We start from the raw sequence: 26,795 nt of genomic DNA, 5'->3' as shown, positions 1-26,795 counted from the left end.
CCAGAGAAGAGCGACCAAAATGGTTAAGGGACTGGAGGAGTTGCCATACAGTGAGAAATTGGAGAAACTGGGCCTCTTCTCCCTTGAAAAGAGGAGACTGAGAGGGGACATGATCGAAACATTTAAAATAATGAAGGGAATAGACTTAGCAGATAAAGACAGTGTTCACCCTCTCCAAGGTAGGGAGAACGAGAGGGCACTTTCTAAAGTTGAAAGGGGATAGATTCCGTATGCACGTAAGGAAGTTCTTCACCCAGAGAGTGGTGGAAAACTGGAACGCTCTTCCGGAGTCTGTTGTAGGGGAAAACACCCTCCAGGGATTCAAGACAAAGTTGGACAAGTTCCTGCTAAACTGGAATGTACGCAGGTGAGGCTGGACTCATTTAGAGCACTAGTCTTTGACCTGGGGGCTGCCGTGTAAGCGGACTGCTGGGTACAATGGACCACTGGTCTGACCCAGCAGCGGCAGTTCTTATGTTCTTATGCATGTTCATTGGGGAAATCCTGAAAACCCGACTGGATTGCGGCCCTCGAGCAGGGACTTTGACACCCCTGCTGTAGCCAATCAGCCAGCACCACTCCTCTCTGCGCATCTTCACTTCCGCCACCCCCCACTGGAGGCTCAAGGCCCGTCTGTAGGGCCATTGTACATGATGTCATGCATGTGCGTCGACGTCTGCGCATTTCCAGATACCTCGTGCTGCAGCCACTATGTTTAGTGTGCCGTGGCTTGAGAAAGTTTGTGAGACACTGACCTTGAGTATTATATAGGTATCTGAACCTCATAGACATACAGTATACTTTATTATTTTTTATAATTTGTTTTTATTTGGTACATGTATACCGCATACATTAATATCTAGTGGGTGGCCAGAAATTATCTGATTGGTATCTTTCAACAAGAAATTGGCAGAAAAAGGAACACTGTATGCTTCAAACGTCTTTTAATATACAATGGTGCTCAGATTCCACGATGGAAAGGTAAAGAACTCAATGAAGGCAAAAAGCCCTAAAGAGACTTAAATGGTATCGATCATTGCACCGGGTTATAAAAGATGTTGTGAAGTAATACTGAATTGGTTTGTAAAGTTCATAGATCCAAAAACGGTAAATCCAATTTATAAATGACTTTAAATAGTTAAAGCTTCAAAAAGGTTTAAGCAACTTAGCTGTAATATAGAGCGTGCATAGGTGTAACAGGGTCCTGACGCGTTTCGCCTCACCGGCTTCTTCAGAGAACCCACTTGCAAACTGTATATTCACTGCTAATGATTGTAAATCAGTCCTGCAACATCAAAGAAACAAAGTGCATGGAAGTATCAAAAGTCAGTAATAAGTATCAAAGCCTTAGCCTTAGCCAAAAAACTTTACCAAACTCTCGACGCTGTCGGCGGGACACCTACTGTTGATTCTATAATTTTTCAGTTTCCTGTGACGTCAGTGCTCAGCTGAGCACCCGGCTTTTATGCATGAAAGAAGATGTCAATCAATGAAGGAACGCCCACCACTCCACTTCCTTATTCAAACCAGAGGGAGATACTGTCTGCCAGTAGTAAATCCAACTTTGCTCACGTTTCCATAGCCATGCTTGAGAATTGCCTCCTCTGATGCCTCGGGCTACCTCTAGTACCACAAATTGTAAATCTTGAAGCTGGTGCGCAGCGGCCTCCGAAACCCTGAGTATAGGCAATAATGTATTTAACTTGTCCAGTAGAAGTTTGACAACAGATGAAGTTGCTGTTCTTTCCAAGGGGTTGTCATTTGTCCCTTTCACAAATTACAACCCCTTGGATACCAGAGTTAGCCTATATAAACTTGTCAGAAAGTGTAATCTCAAATTGTACTTTCAAGATAAACCATTTGATTCTGGCCCCACGGAGTTACATAAACCCTCTACATGGAATCCCCCTGGGCCGTTGGATCCACATTTACAAGTTTTCTACAATCTAGTTGAGAGAGATATTTTGAATTTAGAACGCCAACCCTCCCACAGCAGACGTAATATGTCATTAGAAATGACCACTGCCTTAAACACACTGGCTCATGATCCAAAAATTGTCATTAAGGCGGCTGATAAAGGAGGGGGTATTGTCGTTCAAGACACAGATGCCTATGTAGCTGAAGCCCGTAGGCAACTCAGTGATAGGCATTACTATTTAGCTCTGCCTTGTGATCCCACAGTTAGCATTTCTGACGCCATTCACCATATCCTTTTACAAGCATTGGAACAGGGGACCATTACTGACAGGGAGTACCGTTTTCTTCACCAAAATCATCCCACTATCCCTGTCATATATTTTGTCCCTAAAATTCATAAACATCTGACTAATCCTCCTGGGCGCCCCATCGTTTCTGGCATTGGTTCTGTCCTAGAGCCATTGTCGGATTTTGTAGATTTCTATTTGAAACCTTTAGTGTCTGGTGCTAAGTCCTATGTAAAAGATACCACATCTATGTTAGTTTGGCTCCAGGAGCCACATTGTATCCCTCCAGGAGCGCTGCTTGTCACGCTTGACATTCAGGCTCTATATACTAATATTCCTCAATGTGGTGCCATTGAGGTGGTGCGGAAACATCTTAACACTCTTCAATTAACCAAAGCTAGAGTAGATTTTTTAGTTTCCATAGCTAGTATTGCTCTTCAACATAATTATTTTATGTTTGATGTTGAGTTTTACCAACAAATTCAGGGAACTGCAATGGGGGCTACTATGGCCCCGTCTCTGGCATGTCTGTATGTCACAGATTTTGAGGAGATTTTTTTGTACTCATCTATATACTTCTCAGAGGTGTATACGTGGAAACGATATATAGATGATGTTTTTTTGATCTGGACTAACACTATTGATTTATTCCACCAATTTCTTCAATGGCTTAATACATGTAATTCACATCTACAATTCACTGCATGTACTTCATACTCTCATATAGCCTTTTTGGACATTCATATTACTATCAGTCAAGGGGCTTTCTCCACCACCATTCATCGTAAGCCCACCGACAGAAACACGTTGCTACATTATGAGAGCTATCACCCTCGCCACCTGAAGAACAATTTACCAGTGGGTCAATTTTTAAGATTAAGGCGCTTGTGCAGCACCAGAGAAGAATTTAAATTCCGGGCAAGAGATATGTGGCAACGGTTTAGCAACCGCGGATACCCCTACAATATTATTAAAAAAGCTTACAAACGGGCTTTATACGCCCACCGGGAGTATCTGTTGCAACCATCCCTTGAGCCAAGCGAATCCCGACTGGTGTGCACACTGCCCTATTCATATCAAGCATTTCACATCAAAAAAATCATAAATACACACTGGCACCTTCTCCAGATACATCAATGTCTGGGGCAACAACCCCTCTTTGCGTACTCGAGGGGTAAGAATCTTCGGGACTCTATATCCATGTCTCACTTTGTTAATCCACCTGGTGATATTTTGATACCCGAGCCTAAAGGACATTTCAAATGTGGTAATTGTACCATATGTATGCATGCTTTGGAGACCACTAGAATTCATCACCCCACGTTACCAAAGCAACATGTGTTACAACGTTTTTCGGACTGTGATACTCAAGGGGTTGTTTACCTCATTCGTTGCCCATGCAGTTTGTTATATATTGGACACACTACCAGAAGCATTAAAACACGAATCACAGAGCACCTGAGTAAAATCAGAAGGGGGGACATTAATGCCCCCTTAGTCCAACATTGGCAGGCTGCTGCGCACCAGCTTCAAGATTTACAATTTGTGGTACTAGAGGTAGCCCGAGGCATCAGAGGAGGCAATTCTCAAGCATGGCTATGGAAACGTGAGCAAAGTTGGATTTACTACTGGCAGACAGTATCTCCCTCTGGTTTGAATAAGGAAGTGGAGTGGTGGGCGTTCCTTCATTGATTGACATCTTCTTTCATGCATAAAAGCCGGGTGCTCAGCTGAGCACTGACGTCACAGGAAACTGAAAAATTATAGAATCAACAGTAGGTGTCCCGCCGACAGCGTCGAGAGTTTGGTAAAGTTTTTTGGCTAAGGCTTTGATACTTATTACTGACTTTTGATACTTCCATGCACTTTGTTTCTTTGATGTTGCAGGACTGATTTACAATCATTAGCAGTGAATATACAGTTTGCAAGTGGGTTCTCTGAAGAAGCCGGTGAGGCGAAACGCGTCAGGACCCTGTTACACCTATGCACGCTCTATATTACAGCTAAGTTGCTTAAACCTTTTTGAAGCTTTAACTATTTAAAGTCATTTATAAATTGGATTTACCGTTTTTGGATCTATGAACTTTACAAACCAATTCAGTATTACTTCACAACATCTTTTATAACCCGGTGCAATGATCGATACCATTTAAGTCTCTTTAGGGCTTTTTGCCTTCATTGAGTTCTTTACCTTTCCATCGTGGAATCTGAGCACCATTGTATATTAAAAGACGTTTGAAGCATACAGTGTTCCTTTTTCTGCCAATTTCTTGTCAAGGACCTTTAGGAACAATTCTTTTTGAATTATACCCAGTTGTTTATATTGGTATCTTTCAACAACATTTTCTACAAATCTATATTAGCATGTTATTTCATATGCTTGCATGTTTTAAATAAAATACAGAAAACGAATTAATTGGCTTTTTAAATTGAGCAAGCTTGAAAGTGTAGTTCTCCAATCTGTCCTGGGGGACCTCTTGCTGGTTGGGTTTTCAGGATATCCCTAATGAATATGCATGAGACAGGTTTGCCTATAATGGAGGTAGTAAGCATGCAAATCTGTCTCATGCTTATTCATTAGGGATATCCTGAAAACCCAACTGCCTGGTGTTTTCCCTATGACAGATTTGAGAAATAGTAGACAGTTGAAGCATAATCCACACTGACATACTCTTTTGTGCTTTCTAGATTCGCTACTTCAGCACCAGTGTAATCAGGCCAGTATCGCATCTGATCAAGGTTGGTGGTTTACTTCCTTACAATTATTCTATTCTGTACATGATGGTAAATCCTATTGTACATATTAAAAGACATTTTTATTTTCGTTTCACTGTTTAAATGCTCTGTATAGTGTTTTGCCACTGTATCTTCTACAGATGGCAAATGAATGGGAATGATCAGAATATGGGCCAGGACTGGAAAACTACTAGAGATCTAAAATTTGGGACCTAATACTGCCTCGGGCTACACTATGGAGGAGGCAAAGCTGTGGCACGGACCAGACCACACTAAGGGACTGATATAAAATCCTTGCCACATGGCCTTGCTGAGGAGGATCTGTGGCAGTGAACTGGCTACACTGAGGAAGAACCAGAGTTGTGTAGGGCAGGCTTCCTGGGCCACATTGAGGAGGAGAGGCTGGAATGGGAAAAGCTGTAGGGATGGAGGTAACAAAATTCAGCGAGTTCAAAATGCAGCAATCTGCCTCCTATAGAACCTCAACTACCACGACCCCAGCCCTCTGCACAGAGCACTGGCTGCCAATTAACAAATGCTGCACATTCAAGGCCCTTGTAATAGCACATAAAAGAGTCTACGCCACCACCCCAGCCTATATAGGATCCAAGCTACTTCTGTACACCCCCATCTGCTTCCTCCACTCTGAAACATAGAGATGCCTGTGCATTCCCCCCCCCTCCCCCGGGAAAGTCTCTCCTGTCAGAAACTGCCCACAAACGCTCCTACAGCCACTTCATCCCTCAACTTTGGAATCAACTCCCCCCGCAAATCAGATCACAGAACTCATTGATGACCTTCTGAAGAGCAGTGAAGACCCTCCTCTTCAACTAAAAGTCCAGCCGCAATCAATCCCTCTAATTACTGACTCTTGGGTCCAATTCTCTGTTACTCCCCCCCCCCTGGAATTCTCTTTGACCATAAGTCGTTGCTCTTCCAAGCTTGTGCTTAAGTTACTACATTGCCAATTGTTCTATCCAATGTAGTCCCCTTAAATACCCCCCTTCAAGCTGTCCTCAAATTATTGTTCTTCCAAACTTGTGTTTAAGTTGCTGTATTGTCATTTGTACTGTCCAGTGTAATTCACTGTGAATGTTAGCTTGTTATCCCGTTCTGAGCTACTGGGAGGACAGGATATAAATCGAATTAAATAAATAAATAAAGTTAAAAAAAAAAAAAGATGAAAAACATGTACATTATAAAGGAGAACTATTGCCCTGGGGCCTTATATTTTAGCTGATGCTGATGTTTTCCAAATAATTTCCAGCCCTGAGCGCAGCTGACTTACTGATGTTGGGTAAAACCAACAGTGAAATGGTAGGAGCATCACCTCAAAGGGCTAGCCAGCAGCACATTAGGACAGGGACTTTAAACCTCACGTGTACTTTGCTTTTTATGATTCATGATTCCCTAGCAATCAACTGTTCTGTCTCATATTTGCATCTGGGGGTAAACATGTCCAACAGCTGTTCCAGTGCAATGGGTGTAGAGGTCCTGAAAGCTAGGTAGTCACCCTCAAACCGCGTGTTTTTGCAGGAGACATTTAATTATTTATATACCACTTATATCCTTAGTAGTTTACATTCAGGTACTTTTATCATATTTCCCTATCTGTCCCGGTGGGCTCAAACTCTTATCTAGTGTACCTGGAGCAATGAGGGGATTAAGTGATTTGCCCAGGGTCACAAGGAGCAGCGAGGCAGAGCTCCTGTGACAGATGGCCGCCTCCATTACATTACATATTCAGCACTGCATGTCTATATGTACTCTAGTAAATTTAGGGAGGCATTCCCGTGGTGGTGTGAAATATATGGTACACCCAAACAGGAGATTCTGCTTCATCACAGTAGAACAAAAGAAAACAGAGGGGGTGACCTTGGTGCTTAATGTCTTTATTCACAACTAGCTGATGCCCCGGCGTTGCACGGGTATTTAATTATAGCAATAACACTGTAAATGGATTCAAATAAAGATACTTTATAGTGGTGAAAGAAATTATTTTTTTACAGCTTTATAAAAAGTACAATATTAAAATAATAATGTGAAATATTTGACAAAATGAATACAATACAACTAACACAAAACTTGATTATAAACAACATTTTTAGTTTCACCTCCAGGAGCAAGAACATATACATTCTTGGGTGAACCCACCCTTGAGCAAGCAACATAGAGTTGTCCATGGGAAAAACAGGGGGATCTTAAATCCACTCCACAGTATGTAATAGTCTGTCCTTGTGATTTGTTGATTGTGATAGAGCAGTTTTTTTCAACCGCTGTTCCGCGGCACACTAGTGTGCCGCGAGATGTTGCCTGGTGTGCCGTACGGTCAGGGCCGCCATCAGGGCAGTACCACCAGTCTAGGGAGAGGGGCGGTCCGCCCCACGTGGACAGGAGAGAGCTGGACGGGGGACCCGCGGAATTCAATACATCTCGAGCCGCGAGGCTCGTCTTCTGTTCCTGCCTGCCCTGCAGCTAACATATAGCCGATCGCAAGCGTTCCCCGATGTCAGCGCTGACGTCGGAGGGAGGGCTTAAGCAAAGCCTGCCCTCCGACGTCAGCGCTGACGTCGGAGAATACTTCCGTTCGGCTATTTGTGCGCGGCAGGGCAGGCAGGAAGCAGAAGACAAGCCTCGCGGCTTGAGCTTCGTTTTGCTGAGAAAGTTGCAAAAATGGGCTGGGAGGCAAACACGGAACACAAAAGGGGGGAGGGAGTGCGTTTTGGACACAAGGCATGAACTTGGGAGAGAGGAAGGGAGGGAAAGAGATGCTGAGGTGGGGGAGGGAATGCGTTTTTGGACACAGAAGAAATGGACTTGGGAGAGAGGAAGGGAGGGAAAGAGATGGTTGTGTACACGGGGAATAGAAGAAAGGAGAATTTTTGGTCATAGGGAGGGAGTAAGGTACAGATAGTGGCATACCAGGGTGGGGGGGGGGCGGTCGGTCTGCCCCACCCCGGGTTTACGTCCCAAGGGGGTGCACAGCTGGCCACCCTCCAGTGTTGTCCCTAGGCCGGCAAACTGCGGCTCTTTAGCCACTTGAGTGCCACCGCCGCCATCGGGAACAGGCCGGCGCCAAGTTCTCCCTGCTTTTCCCTGTGGGGCCGGCCAACTCTCGCCACTCGCGTCAATTCTGACGTCGGAGAGGATGTTCTGGGCCAGCCAATCGCTGCCTGGCTGGCCTAGAACGTCCTCTCCGACGTTAGAATTGACGACGGGTGGCGAGAGTTGGTCGGCCCTGCGGGGAAGAGAAGCAGGGAGAACTCGGTGCCGGCCTGTTCCCGATGGCGGCAGTGGCAGCCTATTCCCCAGTGGCGGTGGCAGCATTATAAAATACTTTCTTTGTGTTTATTTGATTCCTATATATTTATATATAGTCAATATAGGCACAGTTAAATTTTTTAACTTTTTCTAATGGTGGTGTGCCTCGTGATTTTTTTCATGAAACAAGTGTGCCTTTGCCCAAAAAAGGTTGAAAAACACTGTGATAGAGAATGCAAGTCTCACTGGAATTTGCAATCTCTTAAACTGAAAAGGAAGATCTGTTGGAATAAGTGGTATCTGCGGGATAAATACGGTTTCACCTTGTCCCTTTCCGGTTAAGATAGTCGCTTCAATTACATTGGACAGTAACCTCTTTACACAAAGCCTTGTGCCATTGCAAAGTTTTGGTGGGTCAAGGTTGCTAAGTAAAATAACTGGAGATCCCACAGCTTTTTACATTTTTTCCATTGACATGAATGGGTGAAATATGATTTTATGTTTGTAGCTCCGCCCACGTGTGCAGGTGGGCCGCGAGACCCCCAGAACATATCACCCCAGGTAGTGAGGGATCTGCATATCAAGTTTCGTTCAAATCGGTCCCACAGCTTTTTACATTTTTTCCCATTGACTTGAATGGGTGAAATCAGATTTTCTGTTTGTAGCTCCGCCCATGTGTGCAGGTGGGCCGCGAGACCCCCAGAACATATCACCCCAGGTAGTGAGGGATCTGCATACCAAGTTTCGTTCAAATCGGTCCCACAGCTTTTGACATTTTTTCCATTGACTTGAATGGGTGAAATCTGATTTTCTGTTTGTAGCTCCGCCCACGTGTGCAGGTGGGCCGCAAGACCCCCAGAACATATCACCCCAGGTAGTGAGGGATCTGCATACCAAGTTTCGTTCAAATCGGTCCCACAGCTTTTTACATTTTTTCCATTGACTTGAATGGGTGAAATCTGATTTTCTGTTTGTAGCTCCGCCCACGTGTGCAGGTGGGCCGCGAGACCCCCAGAACATATCACCCCAGGTAGTGAGGGATCTGCATATCAAGTTTCGTTCAAATCGGTCCCACAGCTTTTTACATTTTTTCCATTGACTTGAATGGGTGAAATCAGATTTTCTGTTTGTAGCTCCGCCCACGTGTGCAGGTGGGCCGCGAGACCCCCAAACATATCACCCCAGGTAGTGAGGGATCTGCATACCAAGTTTCGTTCAAATCGGTCCCACAGCTTTTTACATTTTTTCCATTGACTTGAATGGGTGAAATCTGATTTTCTGTTTGTAGCTCCGCCCACGTGTGCAGGTGGGCCGCGAGACCCCCAGAACATATCACCCCAGGTAGTGAGGGATCTGCATACCAATTTGCGTTCAAATCGGTCCCACAGCTTTTTACATTTTTTCCATTGATGTGAATGGGTGAAATATGATTTTCTGTTTGTAGCTCCGCCCATGTGTGCAGGTGGGCCGCGAGACCCCCAGAACATATCACCCCAGGTAGTGAGGGATCTGCATACCAAGTTTTGTTCAAATCGGGCAAGCCGTTTTTGCGTTGGCAGCTTTTTACATTTTTTCCATTGACATGAATGGGTGAAATCTGATTTTCTGTTTGTAGCTCCACCCACGTGTGCAGGTGGGCCGCGAGACCCCCAGAACATATCACCCCAGGTAGTGAGGGATCTGCATACCAAGTTTTGTTCAAATCGGGCAAGCCGTTTTTGCGTTGGCAGCTTTTTACATTTTTTCCATTGACATGAATGGGTGAAATCTGATTTTCTGTTTGTAGCTCCGCCCATGTGTGCAGGTGGGCCGCGAGACCCCCAGAACATATCACCCCAGGTAGTGAGGGATCTGCATACCAAGTTTTGTTCAAATCGGGCAAGCCGTTTTTGCGTTGGCAGCTTTTTACATTTTTTCCATTGACATGAATGGGTGAAATCTGATTTTCTGTTTGTAGCTCCGCCCACGTGTGCAGGTGGGTCGCGAGACCCCCAGAACATATCATCCCAGGTAGTGAGGGATCTGCATACCAAGTTTCGTTCAAATCGGTCAAGCCGTTTTTGCGTGATCGTGGCACATACACACATACACACACACATACACACATACATACCTCCGATTTTATATATATATAGATAAAGACCTGACATGTTTCGGCCGTAAGGCTTGCCTCAGGAGTTTGATTATCACAAAGTGCTTCCAAGACTTTGGTCTTGGAGGTTAAGATGTACAGTGTCAGCATCTATGAGACAAACATGGTTTTTTCTTTTGCATAGAGCTTTTTGGACCCCTGTTCGTTTACAAAAAATAGATAGCTCTAGGTCTAATAGATGTTGGCACTGTCATCTTGAAGCTGGGACATTAGATCATCTTTTATTCTATTGTCCATTCATATTATTGTTTTGGAAGTCAATTTGGCCTCAAATAAATAGGATGTTGGAAAATCCGGTAGCCTTGACATATGATACTATTTTATTTGGAACGACAATGAGAGCAAGGAGTCAAATCTCATCAAATAACAACAAACTTTTATTTATTTTGACTGGAGTAGCAATTCAGCAAATAACATACAATTGGAAAAATTATGACAGGTTAAATTACAACTTTTGGTGGAATTCTGTATGTCATATATACAAAATGGAATGTACAATAGCAACACAAAAAGGTTATTTTGGTAAATTTCAGAAGATCTGGGGATCATTAACAGATTTTTGTAATGAATGCTAAATTTTTCCCAAGGTAAGATATTTGATTAGAGGGGAAATGGGTGGGTTTTATTTTTTATTATCTCATAATCTATGAATATATCAATAGTTTCATTGTAATGGTACTTGTATGTAATACTGTGATGGGAGGGGAGGATTTTCTATTTAATAAGAATAGTTTAAATATTAGGTGTATTACATAATATTCAAAATATTAAAGAATATGAATTTGTAATGAAATGTTGTACTTAAAGTGTTATATGAAAGTTAATCAAGTGTATATTTATAAGTTCATATGATTTTATCTATTACACTTGTTGTAATATGCAAAAATGAATAAAGAATTCAAAAACAAAAAAAGATTATCACAAAGTGGCTTTTCAGTATTACGAGTTCAGTGTTTAACTCAACAGAGCGTACATGCTCTTATAAGTGATTATGAGCATCCATTTTGCTTAATCTGATAAGACTTGAACATTTCAATTGTGAGAAGACAGTTGTGATACGGTGTTCAACATTGATAATCAGACCCCTAAGGCACGAAATACGTGTCAGGTCTTTAGTGTGAATAAAGACATTGAGCACCACAGGTCGCTCTCTCTCTTTAATCTCCTCTTTGTATTGCAAATTAAATAGAATTATTTACAGCTAATCATACCGATGTTATAGCACATCATATATAAACTGGTGTGTATTGTAAAAGGAGCTGGATGCGATTGCTGGGGTTCCCCATGTTTCGAGGTAGTGACCCGACTCCTCATCCTTCACTTTATTTCTTGGCTTTGTTTTTTCTAGCCTCCAATCCAGGTGTATGGGCTGGAAGGTCGCTATGCTACTGCCCTGTACTCTGCCGCTTCAAAGCAGAAGAAACTGGAACAAGTGGAAAAAGAGCTGAGCAGAGTATCGGTAAGAAACCCCTTGGGCCTTCCATGCCACTTTTGACAGGAGAAGCACTAGTTACATTTAGATTTTATCCTTTCATCTATTTCTGCTTGCACCTGCCTGGCATTATTGACATTTAGGAGCCCTTTCACCAAGCTGTGTTGGAAAGTAGCCTTAGTGGGGTTTTCCAACGCACCAAAGCCAATTACCACGTGAACACCTATTTTGTAGGTCGTAAAGGCTCATGCAGTAATCCTTCGTTAATCAGTTAGTGTGCAGTAATGGGGGTGCGCTAACTGATTAGCGCAAACATACCCCTCTCTGCCCCCAGGCAAAAATAAATCTTTTTTAGCGTGTGGTAATGTACACCAATTTGGAACATACCACAGGATGCCTGAGCATGTTTTGTGGGAATCCTTTTCAAGCTCTAGTGCTTGCCACAGTTTCGTAAAAGGCCCCCTTAGTTAAGAAGTGTGCTCGTATACCCAATTAATTAATTATTATTGGTGAACATAAGAATTGCCATACTGGAAGAGACCAAAGGTCCATCAAACCCAGTATCCTGTTTTCAACAGTGGCCAACCCAGGTCCCAAGTACCTGGCAGAAACCCAAAGAGTGGCAACATTCCAGAGCTGAGATTGTGATGTCATAAAGCCTCATTCCACCAATGCCTAAGAGTCAAACTCATCAGTGATGTCACAATGGCTTGATTGTCCTATACTTGGCTCACATAAGAGTTGCAATACTGGGACAGACCGAAGATCCATCAAGCCCAGCGTCCTGTTTCCAACAGTGGCCAACCCAGGTCCCAAGTAGTAAAACAGATTTTATGCTGCTTATCCTAGGAATAAGCAGTGGATTTCCCCAAAGTCATCTCAATAATGGCCTATTGACTTCTCTTTTAGGAAATTATCCAAACCTTTTTAAAATCCCGCTAAGCTGGCTGATTTCATCACACTTTCCAGCAATGAATTCCAGAGTTTAATTACATGTTATGTTAAGAAATATTTTCTCCGGTTTCTTTTAAATCTACTACTTGATAGCTTCATCGCATGTCCCCTAGTTCTAGTATTTTTTGGAAGAGTGAACAATCAGTTCACATCTACCTTTTCCACCCCACTCGTTATTTTATAGACCTCTATCATATCACTCCTGTGCTGTCTCTTCTCTAAGCTGAAGGGCCCTAGCTGCTTTAGCCTTTCCTTATAGGGAAGTTGTCCCATCCTTTTTATCATTTTTGTTGCCCTTTTGTTACCTTTTCTAATTGTTATACAGTACTCCCCCATTGGTGTGGCCCGACTTTAGTGCAGGAAGAGGCGGTCGGAGCATACCGCAAGTGATTTCCTTCACTCGCCGGCACTCTGGCTGCTCTCTCCTTCCTCTCCGGCTGCCCTCTCCTGCCCGGTCAATCGCGGTCGGAAAATACTGCGAATGACCGGGACGGCGAATCGCTGACCGTGAATGACTGGGGGAGCACTGTATCTATTTTGAGATATGGTGACCATGACTGCACACAGTATTCGAGCTGCAGCCATTCCTTAAGTGCTAGGAACTCTTTACACTGAGCACATACATAAGACCTCTCACCAACTGGTATATTATTGAGAGGTTGTTTTTTTAATTCAAAGCTTTTGGGGGGAGAGGGGGTATTTTTTAAAATTTCTTTGGTTGAGGACAGTTTAACTGTCTTAGTACTGTAAATGGTTTAGACATTATCAGTTGTAGAAATTCAAATTAGATGTCCCCAAACAAAATATCAGAGCCCCCCAGCGCAAGGAAAATCCCATCTCAGAAAATAGAATGGTGATTAATGGGCCCATGCTGCAAGAACTGCTTGGATAGAATTTTTGCCACTGGATTCCATAATGTAGGTAACATTTCTTGCGGACACTTGTCTGGCAGATTCTATAAATGGACGTCTAGTGATACCTAATGAAAATTGGCGTGGAACTCAATTTGATTTTGAATTGATTAAATGTAATTTTGGATGATTTAGGAACCATATATTCATTCCTTGACAAGTAGAACATGTAGCTTTATTTTAAATACACTAACCTATCAGTCTGAAAAGGCAATCTTTGTCTGTCTTTTTGATGCATATTTTTAAAACTTGTGTGAAATCCTGTTATATATGTAGCACAGGTTGTAGGGTGATTTGAATTCTACCTTTTTAGGCACTTGTAAAAGATCCCAAAATGTCTGCAATTCTCATGAATCCTCATGTGAAGCGAGCCCTCAAGCAGAAGAGTATGGCTGATGCCTTAGCAAAGGAGAAGCTGTCCCCTGTCACCGTCAACTTTGTCAGTAAGTCTTACGCTTTTATTTCTTTAATGTAAAGTCCTTTTATCAAATTTTATTCCAAGTAAATTTGGGGGTTTATTTGTATTTCTATAAAGGCTTCAGCGTGCCCAAAAGTCGTTATAGAATTGACACTAAGCATGCCCCGTTGTGAATTGCTACCAATGTGTTTTATTTTGCGATGTTTACATAGAAACATAGAAACATAGAATATGACGGCAGAAAAGGGCTGTAGCCCATCAAGTCTGCCCACCTTAATGACCCACCCCCAGACTTCACCCGGCTAGAGATCCCACATACATATCCCATTTCTTTTTGAAATCGAGCACGTTGCTGGCGTTAATCACCTGCAATGGAAGTTCATTCCAATGATCGACCACCCTTTCGGTGAAGAAATACTTCCTGGCGTCGCCATGAAATTGCCCACCTTTGATTTTCAGCGGATGACCTCTTGTGGTTGAAGGTCCTTTAAGAAAGAATATATCGTCTTCCACCTCGATGCGGCCCGTGATATATTTAAAAGTCTCAATCATGTCCCCCCTCTCTCTACGTTCCTCGAGCGAGTATAGTTGTAGTCTATTCAGTCTTTCCTCATATGGGAGGTTCTTGAGTCCCGAGACCATCCTGGTAGTCATTCGCTGAACCGACTCGATTCTCCGCACATCTTTTTGATAATGTGGTCTCCAGAATTGAACACAATATTCAAGATGAGGTCTCACCATGGTTCTGTACAGGGGCATTATAACTTCGGGCCTCCGGCTGACGAAACCTCTTCGGATGCATCCCACCATTTGTCTAGCCTTGGATGCAGCTTTCTCCACCTGCTTGGCAGTTTTCATGTCTTCACTAATGATTACTCCCAAATCACGTTCTGCCCCAGTCCTAGCTAAGGTCTCACCATTCAGAGTGTAAGTTCTGCATGGGTTTTTGCTGCCTAGGTGCATGACCTTACATTTTTTGGCATTAAAGCCCAGCTGCCAAGTCGAGGACCAATGTTCCAATAAGAGCAGGTCCTGCTCCATACTGTCGGGTAAGGTGCTGTTATCTACTATGTTGCATAGTTTGGCGTCATCGGCGAATAGTGTTATTTTACCTTGAAGCCCTTGAGTCAGGTCTCTTATGTATATGTTGAAAAGGATCGGTCCCAAGACCGATCCCTGTGGCACTCCACTGGTCACCTCCGATGTATTGGAGGGGGTACCGTTAACCACCACCCTCTGGATTCTACCGCTTAACCAGTCATTGACCCATGTCGTCAATATCACTCCCAATCCCATCGAAGTCATCTTGCTCAACAATCTGCGGTGCGGGACGCTATCAAAAGCTTTGCTGAAGTCCAAGTACACGACGTCTAGAGACTTCCCCATATCCAGTTTCCTTGTAACCCAGTCAAAGAAGCTGATCAGATTGGATTGACAGGACCTTCCCTTTGTGAATCCATGCTGCTGGGGATCCTGTAGATTCTCCTCGGTCAGGATCGTATCTAATTCTTGTTTAATAAGTCTTTCCATGAGTTTGCTCACTATTTAGATTATGCCATTTATGCTGTAACTCACCTCATTAAATTCAGTTTTGTAAAAGATTATGGCTAGGTGGAAAGCATTTCCTGCAATACTGGGTATATATGCCACTGTCTGTTGATGAATGCATTCTTCTGGGTAATCTTTAGATGTGAGTCCGAGATCCCTTTGACTTATGAGGTAGTGATTTGTGGAACTGTGTTGCATGTAAAGGATCCCTTAGATAAATATAAAAGGCGACTATTCTTAATCATGACGGGTACAGCTGTACAATTATGCGAAACTGGAAAAATTGGGATTGTCTTAGCTTTACGTTCTGGTGGGCAAATTTATGTTTATTGTATAAATACGAAAAAAGAAATGCAGATTTTTCAGGGAACACAAAAATTTTTAAATTAATTTGGGGCCCATTGATGTCTTTTGTAGAATTATTATAGTTTTAATTTTATTAGATGTAACAACTGCACATCCGGGGGGGGGGGGGGGGGTATATGTTTAAATGATCTTCTGATTTATGAATTTTCTGGAGGGAAGGGAGGGGGGTTATTTCTGTTTCCGATTGTTTATAAGTGCTTAATTCTTAGCTTTTTGACGAGTATGTTATATTGCACTTTTGAAAGAACTGAAAATTCAATAAAGATTTAAAAAAAAAAATGTGAGTGAGGTTTCCCCCCCAACCGTTCTTTTTCAGATGTGCTTGCTGAAAATGGTCGCCTGCGCCAGACTCCAGATGTGATTGCTGCTTTTAATAGAATGATGAGTGCTCATCGAGGAGAAGTGCTGTGCACAGTAACCACCGCTGGGGTTAGTTATATTACATTACATAAATTCTTATATACCGCAGCTACCCTGCGGTTCAGTGCAGTTAACAGCTAAGAGATCCGAACCATATGTGGTATGACCATAATAAATTAATCAAAATATTTACCAAACAAGTGTATTTTCAACGATTTTCTAAACACTAGGTAAGAGGTTGAGATTGATATCTAAGTATTAACTTGTTTGTCGCACATAGCTGCCAAATATGCCAAAGTTTTACTAAGAAATTGTTTGTAAACACATCTCTTTCCAGATGGAAAATCAAAAAGTCGTCTCAAAGGCCACAAATTCAGGCTTGGAGGATGAGGTGTACAGAGTCTGCATCTATGAGACAAACTTGGCTTTTTCTGTTACATAGAGCATTTTGGACCCCGGTTCGATTACAGAAGTTAAATAGCTCTAAGTCAAATAGATGCTGGCACTGCCATCTCGAAGCTGGGACATTAGATCATTTGTTATTCTATTGTCCATTGATTCTTGCTTTTTGGAAATCAATATGGGGTCAAATAAATTGTTTGTTGGAAAATCCAGTGGCATTATCGTATGATACTGTGCTGTTTGGCATGTCAATGAGGGCTAAGAGCCAAATATCATCTAAGAATAACAGGCTTCTACTTATTATGACAGGGGTTGCCATACAACAGATTATCCCAGGACAAGCAGGCATGATATTCTCACATGTGGGTGACGTCATCTACGGAGCCTCGATGCGGACAGCATTTCAAGCAAACTTGATTGAAGATTCAAGCTTGCTGTGCTGTACCACGCATGTGTGCCTCCTGCTCCACTAGAGGGCGCATCCCCTCCTCGTGGTCTCCAGTTCGTTTTTTCCCGCTGTGCTAAGAAGACACGTTTTTTCTTAGCTCTGCCCCAGTGCCTTCTTTGCACCGCGATTTGTTATTTTTCTTCGCTGAAAGTCGCTGTGCGTTTAAACATTTTTTCTTCTTCCTGCTCATCGCGCTTTTCGCGCTGTTTAACCCGCGATCCAGGGGCTCCCGGATCATTGCGGCCGCGTGGCTTGATTGGCCGCGGTCGCCTGGATTTCCTATGTCCCGGCCCGTTACGGGCTTTAAAAAGTGCACCGGGTGCGAGCGTCTTTTATCACTCACAGACCCGCATCGCTGGTGCATCCTCTGCCTGGGGGCCGACCATCCAACAGAAACTTGCCCCCGGTGCGCAACCTTCCAACACCGGGCGCTCCGCCGAAGACGGGCCTGCATGGCGGACCTATTTGCTGCCGATCAACCCTCGGCCTCGAGATCGGCCCCGGCTTCGGCCCCGGCCTCGATCTCAGCCTCGGGTACCTCGGCCCCGCCTCGGGACTCGACTTCGAAGACCCCGAGCTCTCAGAAGTCTTCGGCCCCGGGTAAGTCCCCTCTTCCTTCCTCAGGTTCCATACTTCCAAAGAAGCCAACCTCGGGGACACTGGCCGGACAAGGAGGGAGTTTCTTACCCACGGCCCCGGCTAAACCCCCGAAGACCTCGTGACGTGCCTCCACCACTCGGGAATGCTCTGAACCGAGATCGCCCCCGGTGGAGTGCACCGCGGCCTCGGACATGCCGTCGCTGCTGTCCGTACCGGTATTCCAGGAGCTGCTCCGAGCAATGATTACAACGGAGCTCTCCGCTGCCATGGCTCACCTTCAACCGGCCTCGACCTCGCGTGCGCCGGACCAGCCTGAGCAACGCGTCGAGCCCCCTCGAGGCAAAGCGCGCTGTTTTCGTCGCCTCTCTTCTTCCTCGGATTCCTCCCCGAGGCACTCGAGGCGCGCGTCCCCGGCGGAGCACCGCGGGGCAAAACGAAGATCTAAGCTCCTCTCTAAAAAGGCCCGGAGTTCACCTCCGGCTTGAGGCTGCTCCCCCTCGACTCGATTGGGGGGACCGCTACGGGTTACCGAGCTGTCTCTCACCAACCCAAAGCTTCTACTGACTCCCCCTCGGTCCGGGGCTCTAGGCTCTCGCCGAGGGAGTCCGGGGAGGGGTCCCCGACCCGACATCGGTCGGTACCCCGTACCCCGGCGGCGTCCCCGAGGGACTCCTCGAGGCGACGCAAGTCCTCGACCCCGGAGCGTTTCCATAGCGCGTCCCCGGTGTCAGATCGAGGGTCCGAGCGAGAACCTCGCTATTCGAGGGAAGCTTCCCCTTCCTTCTCGGCAAAACGGAGGTCTCGGTCACCGTCCCCACAAGGGGCCACGGGATCCCACCAACCTTCCTTCACGAGGTTCGTCCAGGACATGGGACGTGCCCTTGACTTGGACTTACAATCTGACTCGAGGTACTCCAAGGAATACCTGGCGGAGCTGGATATGCCCTCCCCGCCCCGAGAGTCCCTCCAGCTGCCGCTGAACCCGGTACTCCGGCAGACCCTCATCAGGAACCTCGAGACTCCCTACATGGTGACGGCGGTCCCATCTAAAATGGAGTCTAAGTACCGAACGGTGCCTTGCCCGGGGTTTGAGCAACCACAGTTGTCCCACCAATCCTTACTGGTGGACTGGTGGAGTCTTCGCTGAAGAAGGCTCACCCCTCTAGGGTGTCCGCGGCGGTTCCTCCTGGACGCGAAGGCCGGACACTGGACAAATTCGGGCGCCGTTTGTATCAGAACTCTATGATGGCCTCTAGGGTCCTGAACTACACTTTCACCTTTTCCTCCTACCTGAAACACCTCACTGGGCTGCTGGCCTCCTTCTCGGGGGACCTACCTGTCCCTCGTCAGGTAGCGTTTGGCCTCCTCCTCGAGGATTTTTCCAACCTCCACCTGCATTTGTTCCATGCCGCTTACGATGGCTTTGAACTGTCTTCCAGGGTCGCAGCCTTTGCGGTGGCCATGCGCCGACTGGCGTGGCTACGGCTCGTCGACATGGACCCTAACCTGCAAGATCGGTTAGCTAACCTCCCTTGCGTCGGGAAGGAACTGTTTGACGACACCATCGAGGCAGCTACGAAACGGTTGTCGGAACACGAACGTTCCTTCGCGTCTCTTGTCCGGCAAAAACCTAAGCCACAAACCTCTCGCCCCTTCTGGGGATTGCCTCGCCGCTACCCCCAGAAGTCTACTCCGGCTTTTTCCAGACCGCCGCCGCGACGCCCCCAGGCTCACTCTAGGGCTCCCCCAAAATCACAGCCCACTGCGCCTGCGAAGCCGTCTCCGTCCTTTTGACGGGATGAGCGGACGGGGGCGGGCCCCCTCCGCACCTCCACCTGGTCTCCTTCCCATCGGGGGCCGCCTACGAGCCTACTACCCTCGCTGGGAAGCCATAACGTCGGACTCATGGGTCCTTGGCGTGATCTCATCAGGGTACTCGCTCAACTTTCGGGAGGTTCCTCCCGACAGCCCACCGAGTGCGTGTCCTCCCAATCGAGCGCAGCTGTCCCTTCTTCTCTCCGAGGCACAGGACCTCCTTCGCCTGCGGGCGGTGGAACCGGTCCCCCAAAATCAAAGGGGCCAAGGGTTTTACTCCCGATACTTCCTGGTATCGAAGAAGACGGGAGACCTGCGCCCGATCCTGGACTTGAGGCGCCTGAACAAATTTCTGACGCGGGAAAAGTTTCGGATGCTTTCCCTTCCGATTCTTTACCCCCTGATCGACGAGGGCAATTGGCTCTGCTCCCTCAATCTGAAGGAGGCCTACACCCATGTTCCGGTGCACCCTGCTTGTCGCAGATTCCTCCGTTTTCAGGTGGGGGACCTCCACCTACAATACCGGGTCCTCCCCTTCGGCCTGTCCTCGTCCCCCCGAGTCTTCACGAAGTGCCTCGTTGTGGTCGCGGCTGCCTTGCGCTCCCAGGGTCTGCAAGTATTCCCATACCTGGATGATTGGCTGATCAAAGCCCCGACCAGGGAGGGGGTTATCTCAGCGACCCGACAGACTATTACTTTTCTTCAGTGTCTGGGGTTCGAGGTAAACTTTCCAAAATCCCAGCTGTGCCCCTCTCAGTCCTTACAATTCATCGGGGCCGTGCTGGACACAGTCCGTCTTCGTTCCTTCCTCCCTCCGCAGCGTCTGGAGGCGTTGGTAAATCTGAGCCGACAAGTCTCAAGATCGACCTCGGTCTCAGCACGACAGATGATGACGCTCCTCGGCCATATGGCCTCCACAGTCCACGTTACCCCGCTTGCTCGCCTTCATCTGCGGTTACCACAGTGGACTTTGGCATCACAATGGCGTCAGGACCAGGACCCGATCAACCGCCATGTGACAGTGACTCCTTCCTTGCAAAGATCGCTCCGTTGGTGGACCGATTCTTCGAATCTTTCCAAGGGTTTGCTCTTTCTCGCCCCTCCACACCACAAGGTCCTAACCACGGACTCGTCGGAGTACGCTTGGGGGGCTCATGTAGACGGTCTCCACACTCAAGGTCTGTGGACCATAGAGGACCATCGCTGCCACATCAACGTGCTGGAGCTTCGGGCTATTTACCTCGCCACGGTAGCTTTTCAACATCTGCTTCACGACCGGGTGGTTCTCGTCCGCATGGACAACCAGGTGGCGATGTACTACGTAAACAAGCAAGGAGGGACGGGGTCTTGGCCCCTCTGCCGGGAGGCTTTACAGCTCTGGGAGTGGGCGGTCTCCCAAAACATCTCCCTTCGAGCGGTTTACATCCAAGGGGAACAAAACTGCCTGGCGGACAGGCTCAGCCGCCTCCTCCAGCCACACGAGTGGTCCCTGCATTCTCAGGTGCTGCGACAGGTGTTCGACACGTGGGGGACTCCTCAGATAGATCTGTTCGCCTCCCCCGACAATCAAAAACTGCCTCTCTTCTGTTCAAGGATATACTCCCCGGACCGTCTCGAGGCCGATGCCTTCCTCCTAGATTGGGAAGGAAAGTTCTTCTATGCGTTCCCGCCGTTTCCTCTGATTCTGAGGACACTGGTTCATCTAAAATCTCTGAGGGCCACTCTGATCTTGATCGCTCCTCGATGGCCCCGCCAGCCTTGGTTTTCCCTACTACTTCAACTCAGTGTCAGGGAACCTCTCCTTCTGCCTGTTTTTCCCTCTCTGCTATCTCAGAGTCAGGATTCACTGTTACATCCCAATCTTCAGTCTCTTCATCTGACTTCTTGGTTTCTTTCCCCTTAACTTCCTTCCCTGTATCTCAGTCGGTCAGGGAAGTGTTGGAGGCTTCTCGGAAAGTCTCGACTAGATTCTTCTATTCTCAGAAGTGGACTAGATTCTCGTCCTGGTGCTCCTCTCACCGCCAGAACCCGGTGTCGGTCCCTGTGTCTCTGGTTCTGGAGTATTTGCTTCATCTATCTCACTCTGGCCTGAAGACCAATTCCATTCGAGTACATCTCAGCGCCATTGCTGCCTTTCATCAGCCCCTGGAAGGGAAGGCTCTGTCACTCCATCCCTTGGTTTCCCGTTTCATGAAGGGGCTTTTGAATGTTCATCCTCCCCTCAAACCGCCTCCGGTGGTTTGGGACCTTAATGTGGTTCTAGCTCAACTGATGAAACCCCCATTTGAGCCTATGGATAAGTGTCATCTTAAGTTTCTCACTTGGAAAGTGATCTTCCTACTCGCTCTCACTTCTGCCCGGAGGGTTAGCGAGCTGCAGGCCTTGGTAGCGGACCCACCTTTCACGGTATTCCATCATGACAAGGTGGTCCTCCGCACTCACCCTAAGTTTTTGCCCAAGGTGGTATCTGATTTTCATCTCAACCAGTCCATTGTCCTGCCTGTGTTCTTTCCCAAGCCCCACTCTCATCCTGGAGAGGTGGCGCTCCACACTCTTGACTGCAAGAGGGCGTTGGCTTTTTATCTTCAACGCACTCAGTCTCATCGGACAGTTCCACAATTGTTTTTGTCCTTTGACCCTAATAGGTTGGGACGCCCAGTTTCCAAGCACACCTTGTCCAACTGGTTGGCTGCTTGCATTTCTTTCTGCTACGCTCAGGCTGGTCTCGCGCTGCATGGTCGAGTTACGGGGCATAAAGTCCAAGCGATGGCAGCTTCGGTAGCTTTCCTCAGGTCCACGCCTATTGAGGATATCTGCAAGGCTGCCACGTGGTCTTCGGTTCATACTTTCACCTCACACTACTGCCTGGATACACTGTCCAGGAATGATGGCCGGTTTGGCCAATCGGTTTTACGTAATCTGTTTTCTTAAATTGCCAACTTCCCTCCGCCCCTTTTTCATTAGCTTGGAGGTCACCCACATGTGAGAATATCATGCCTGCTTGTCCTGGGATAAAGCACAGTTACTTACCGTAACAGGTGTTATCCAGGGACAGCAGGCATATGTTCTCACAACCCGCCCACCTCCCCGGGGTTGGCTTCTTTGCTGGATATGTGAACTGGAGACCACGAGGAGGGGATGCGCCCTCTAGTGGAGCAGGAGGCACACATGCGTGGTACAGCACAGCAAGCTTGAATCTTCAATCAAGTTTGCTTGAAATGCTGTCCGCATCGGGGCTCCGTAGATGACGTCACCCACATGTGAGAATATATGCCTGCTGTCCCTGGATAACACCTGTTACGGTAAGTAACTGTGCTTTACGAGTAATTGGAAAAACTGGAAGAGACTTAATTACAGTTTCTGGTGGAACTCTTATGTCACATTTATAAAATGGAAAGGACAATAGCCACACAGCAGGGGAATTTTAGAAAATTTCAGGAGATTTGGGAGCCATTAACCAAATATTGTAATGATTGAATATTATTTTTCCCCTTAAGTATGTATGTCCAAGGGGGGAAGGGTATTTTGGTCTGATTATTAAAGTAAGGTATAAAGGAAAGGGGATTATTATGTTTTGGGTTTTTTTGGGATTTAAATACTGTTATTGATTGGGGGGAGGGGGAGATAAATTTTGATGTGGATTTTAACAGAATATTAAGTGTTGTATCTGAATTTAAAATGTTATATATGCTGTTACACTTATTGTAAGTTTTTAAAAATGAATAAAGAATATTAAAAAAAAAAAAAAAAAGTCGTATCACACGCATGGTTTCCTAGTAGCAAAATTGAAGCAATCTAAAAGATAGCTGGGTAAAAGTCCATTCAAGGCCTTAAAACATACACAACCAAATCTGAAAACTATTCTAGCTTCAATTGTCAACCAGTGCAGTCTATAATAATACTGTGACACGTGATTTGATCTTTTCAATCCGAAAATCAGTCGTGCCACAGTATTTTGAATGATCTGCAGCTTTTTTACATTTTTCAGCAGGAAATATTTCATCAACTAGATACCAGGCTGTAAGTTAATAGCCTTGATGGTTGGCCACCTGCTTTTCATTCAGTGGCCAGAAGGATTTATAGCGAAAGGGCCTGCTCTCTCTATGTGTAGGGGTAACCAGGGCTGACAGTCTGCTGTGGGTGCTGATACTGCTTCCCGATTCCTGAATTAGTGCTTCTAGAGAGTAAGGAGCATAATCTGCTCTACCAAAACAGATCAATAGGCAGCTTCCTAACTTCTGAGCTTGTATTTTGTGCCCTTTTCTTCAGCCTTTAGAAACGGCCAGTCTTACAGAATTGCAGGCTGCTTTGGGTGGCTTCCTGGCAAAAGGAGAAATTCTGAAATTGGAGACCAAGGTATGACACAGTAACACGTGATGTTTTGTACATTAAGGCTCAAGCAGAGAAAAGTGAGGATGAACGAATAGCCCTTCATTAGGAACCACACAATCTTTATTGGAGAATCATATGAACTGGATTACAGCTCAGTTCGATACGGTCAGTGATGTGTCTTCATCAGGAGTTGTTATGAATCCTCTCAAATGCATGAGATCGACAAGCAGTAGACAGTAATCCACAAACTGAGCAATTCAAAAGAGCAGCAGAATGCAAAAAACACTTCCAAATGTGCACATTTGGAAGTGGTTTTTGCATTCTGCTTATGTGTCAAAACACTGGCCGTGCTAAGCTGAGCAGGAATCGTTTCATGTGATTCTCCAATAAAGATAGTATGTTCCTAAGGAAGGACTATCCTTTCGTCATCACTTTTTTCTGCCTCTACTATGTGGGGTATAACTTTCCTGTTTTCCTTTGGTTCTTGTATATTAAAGCCTCAGACCTTGAAACCTTTTCTTATCACCAGTGTAGAATTGACATGTTCTTAGTAAGTTAAAAAAAAATGAATAAGTCTAATATCATTTCTTTAGCATCCCTCCAGACCGGCACAGAAACGGATGGATTTACACTGCTCTGCCAGCACGTGGAGATTGAGATACTAACTTTTGGCTTCAGTACAAGTGGGCTGTGCAGTTCCTATTACAATCAGTCTTTTTTCAGTCTGCAGCAGGTGGAGTGATAAACATGTGCAGTCTGTGTTGAAGTTTGTTTGGACCTGTCGGATCTGATTTGGTGAATCTTTCTTGTCTCTTTTGCTGTCTGAACAGAGCTTGGGGAACCCTCTTGGGGGTGCCACACTTGGAAGGGTCAAGTCCCTCCTCCCATTTCCCCAGGTTTTCTGAATTTAGAGAAGCCTCAACTGTATGCCTGGCCACCTTTTAGGCACAGACTACAGTGTAGAGTGCCATTGAGATCTGCTCTCTTGAGACAGCTGGTGAGCTGTGAGAGATTAAAAAAAAAACAAGACATGAAATAAAAGGAGCATACAGTGGTCCTGAGGCCGCTGTTTTTGTACAGTGTTGTTGTGCATGGGTTTTTGGCACATTCATAATGAGCCTTTCAAAAAAGCAGCACAAGTGCGTTTTATGTGGGCGCCGAGTGGTGGATGCAGCTGGTGGGTGCACGAAATGTTCTGGCCGCCTCAAGGGGGACCAGGCTTTGGGTGTCAACGAGTCAGGCTCTCCTTCGTATGCGCACAAATAGTTGGCAGGAGGCAGTGGTGATGCTTGCATTTCACCTGCTGCCCATGCCGGGGTTTCCTCATCTGCCGGCAGTCTGGCAGATTCGGTGTTGCAGACCGCTGGCGGCTAGAGGTTTTTCTGTCGTGGTGGGGGTCAACTTTGGCTTTGGTGCTGCGTATTATTTCAGGTGACAGTTTGGCAACGGCCAGTTCCGGGAGTCTCGGGGTCTTCTAGGTTTTTTTTTCCCTTCCACAGCTGCCCCCGTTCAGTCTCCTGCTACAGCTGCCTCTATCCAGCCCCCTCAGCTGGCCGCGGGTGTCTTGGGATGAGGATTCTTTTCTGGTTGATCCATTTTCACCAGATGAGGACTTGGATCTTGAAGAGGACCTTCCAGATCTGTTAGGGGGGCCTGATGTTTTGGGTGGAGATTTTTCAGAGGATTTGTCGGTTGTGTGCATATTTCATCAGGAAGAGTTGCAGGAGCTCATTCTTCAGGTGTCTTCAGTTTTACACTTTGAAGAGGAAGCTAAGGACCCCCTTGTGTGGTGGATCCTCTTCTAAGAGGGATATGGTCAGCATCCTGCTTTTTCCCTATACATCAGGATATTCAGGATGTAGTGCATACTCTGGAAAGTTCAGGTCCTGCTTTTTGTTTGACGCGGTCCACGACTAGACTCTGCCTCATTCCTGATGGGGATAGAAATACTTTTAAGTCTCCTATGGTCGATGGGATGATCTCTTTTATTATGCGTAGACATACCGTGCTGGTGGAAGGGCGGGACACTGATAGGGAAGGTCTGAGGCAACTGCAGTGATGAAGCAAAGGTTAGATGAGCCATGAGAAGGGAAGGAGAGGGACAAAGATGAAATCAGAAGGGGGAGGAAGGAAGTGAAAGAGAAGAGCTTTACTTGGTGACAAATTTGGAGTGAGCAGGTGAGAGTTGGGGCTCGCAGCTGGGAAGAGGGTGAATGTGATTAACTCATTTAAAATATTAATGTGTGTTATTAATTTTAATATGTTAATCATGTTAAAAACACACTAAATGTACAGCCCTAGTTTGTATTCAACAGATTTCAGCATTATGAAATCTAAGAGGAATCGTTAGGGTATTTTATTACCTTACAGTTTCATTTTCCACTTTTCTCCTTCTAGACTGATCCTTCTATCCTTGGGGGAATGATTGTCAGCCTTGGAGATAAATACATTGACATGTCTACAAAAGCCAAGATTCAGAAAATGACCAAGATCATGCGTGAGACTGTCTGAGAGCTTTTATCCTGGATCACTAATACTTTGCTGTCTGCATTCTTTCTCAGAGTAAAACCTCATTGTAAAAAGTGGTATGGTAAAAACAATAAAAATTTCTTAATAACGAGTGGAATTTGGAGATCTTTTCTGGGTGGGTGAACTGTTATAAAATATCTAATCTAATCAGTAGTCTAACCATGTCGAGCTTTACGAATGTAGAGATGATGCGGTATACAAACCTAAGGTTTAGATTAGATTAGATTAGTTTTATATTCCGCTATTTTTCAATTCAGATTAAGAGAGGACTACAACAAGAAGAACCCTGCATTAAGGGGAGCACATATACTTTAAAATTATTGCACA

At 45.8% G+C, this 26,795-nt stretch overlaps 1 protein-coding gene across 1 annotated transcript in view; it reads left to right on the top strand.

The window, feature by feature from the left end:
- Positions 1–26,559, top strand: part of ATP5PO (ATP synthase peripheral stalk subunit OSCP) — a 32,172-nt gene extending 5,613 nt beyond the window's left edge. The window contains exons 2-7 of the mRNA XM_033950423.1: positions 4,893–4,943; positions 11,702–11,812; positions 13,964–14,093; positions 16,299–16,411; positions 23,877–23,963; positions 26,337–26,559. Of these exons, the coding sequence (XP_033806314.1) occupies positions 4,893–4,943; positions 11,702–11,812; positions 13,964–14,093; positions 16,299–16,411; positions 23,877–23,963; positions 26,337–26,450 (606 nt within the window). The 3' untranslated portion in view covers positions 26,451–26,559. The remainder of the gene's footprint in view (positions 1–4,892; positions 4,944–11,701; positions 11,813–13,963; positions 14,094–16,298; positions 16,412–23,876; positions 23,964–26,336) is intronic.
- Positions 26,560–26,795: the final 236 nt, after the last annotated feature.

This window comes from Geotrypetes seraphini, chromosome 6 (assembly GCF_902459505.1).
Source record: "Geotrypetes seraphini chromosome 6, aGeoSer1.1, whole genome shotgun sequence".
Lineage (NCBI taxonomy): Eukaryota > Metazoa > Chordata > Amphibia > Gymnophiona > Dermophiidae > Geotrypetes > Geotrypetes seraphini.
This window is presented reverse-complemented; position numbering and strand designations above follow the sequence as displayed.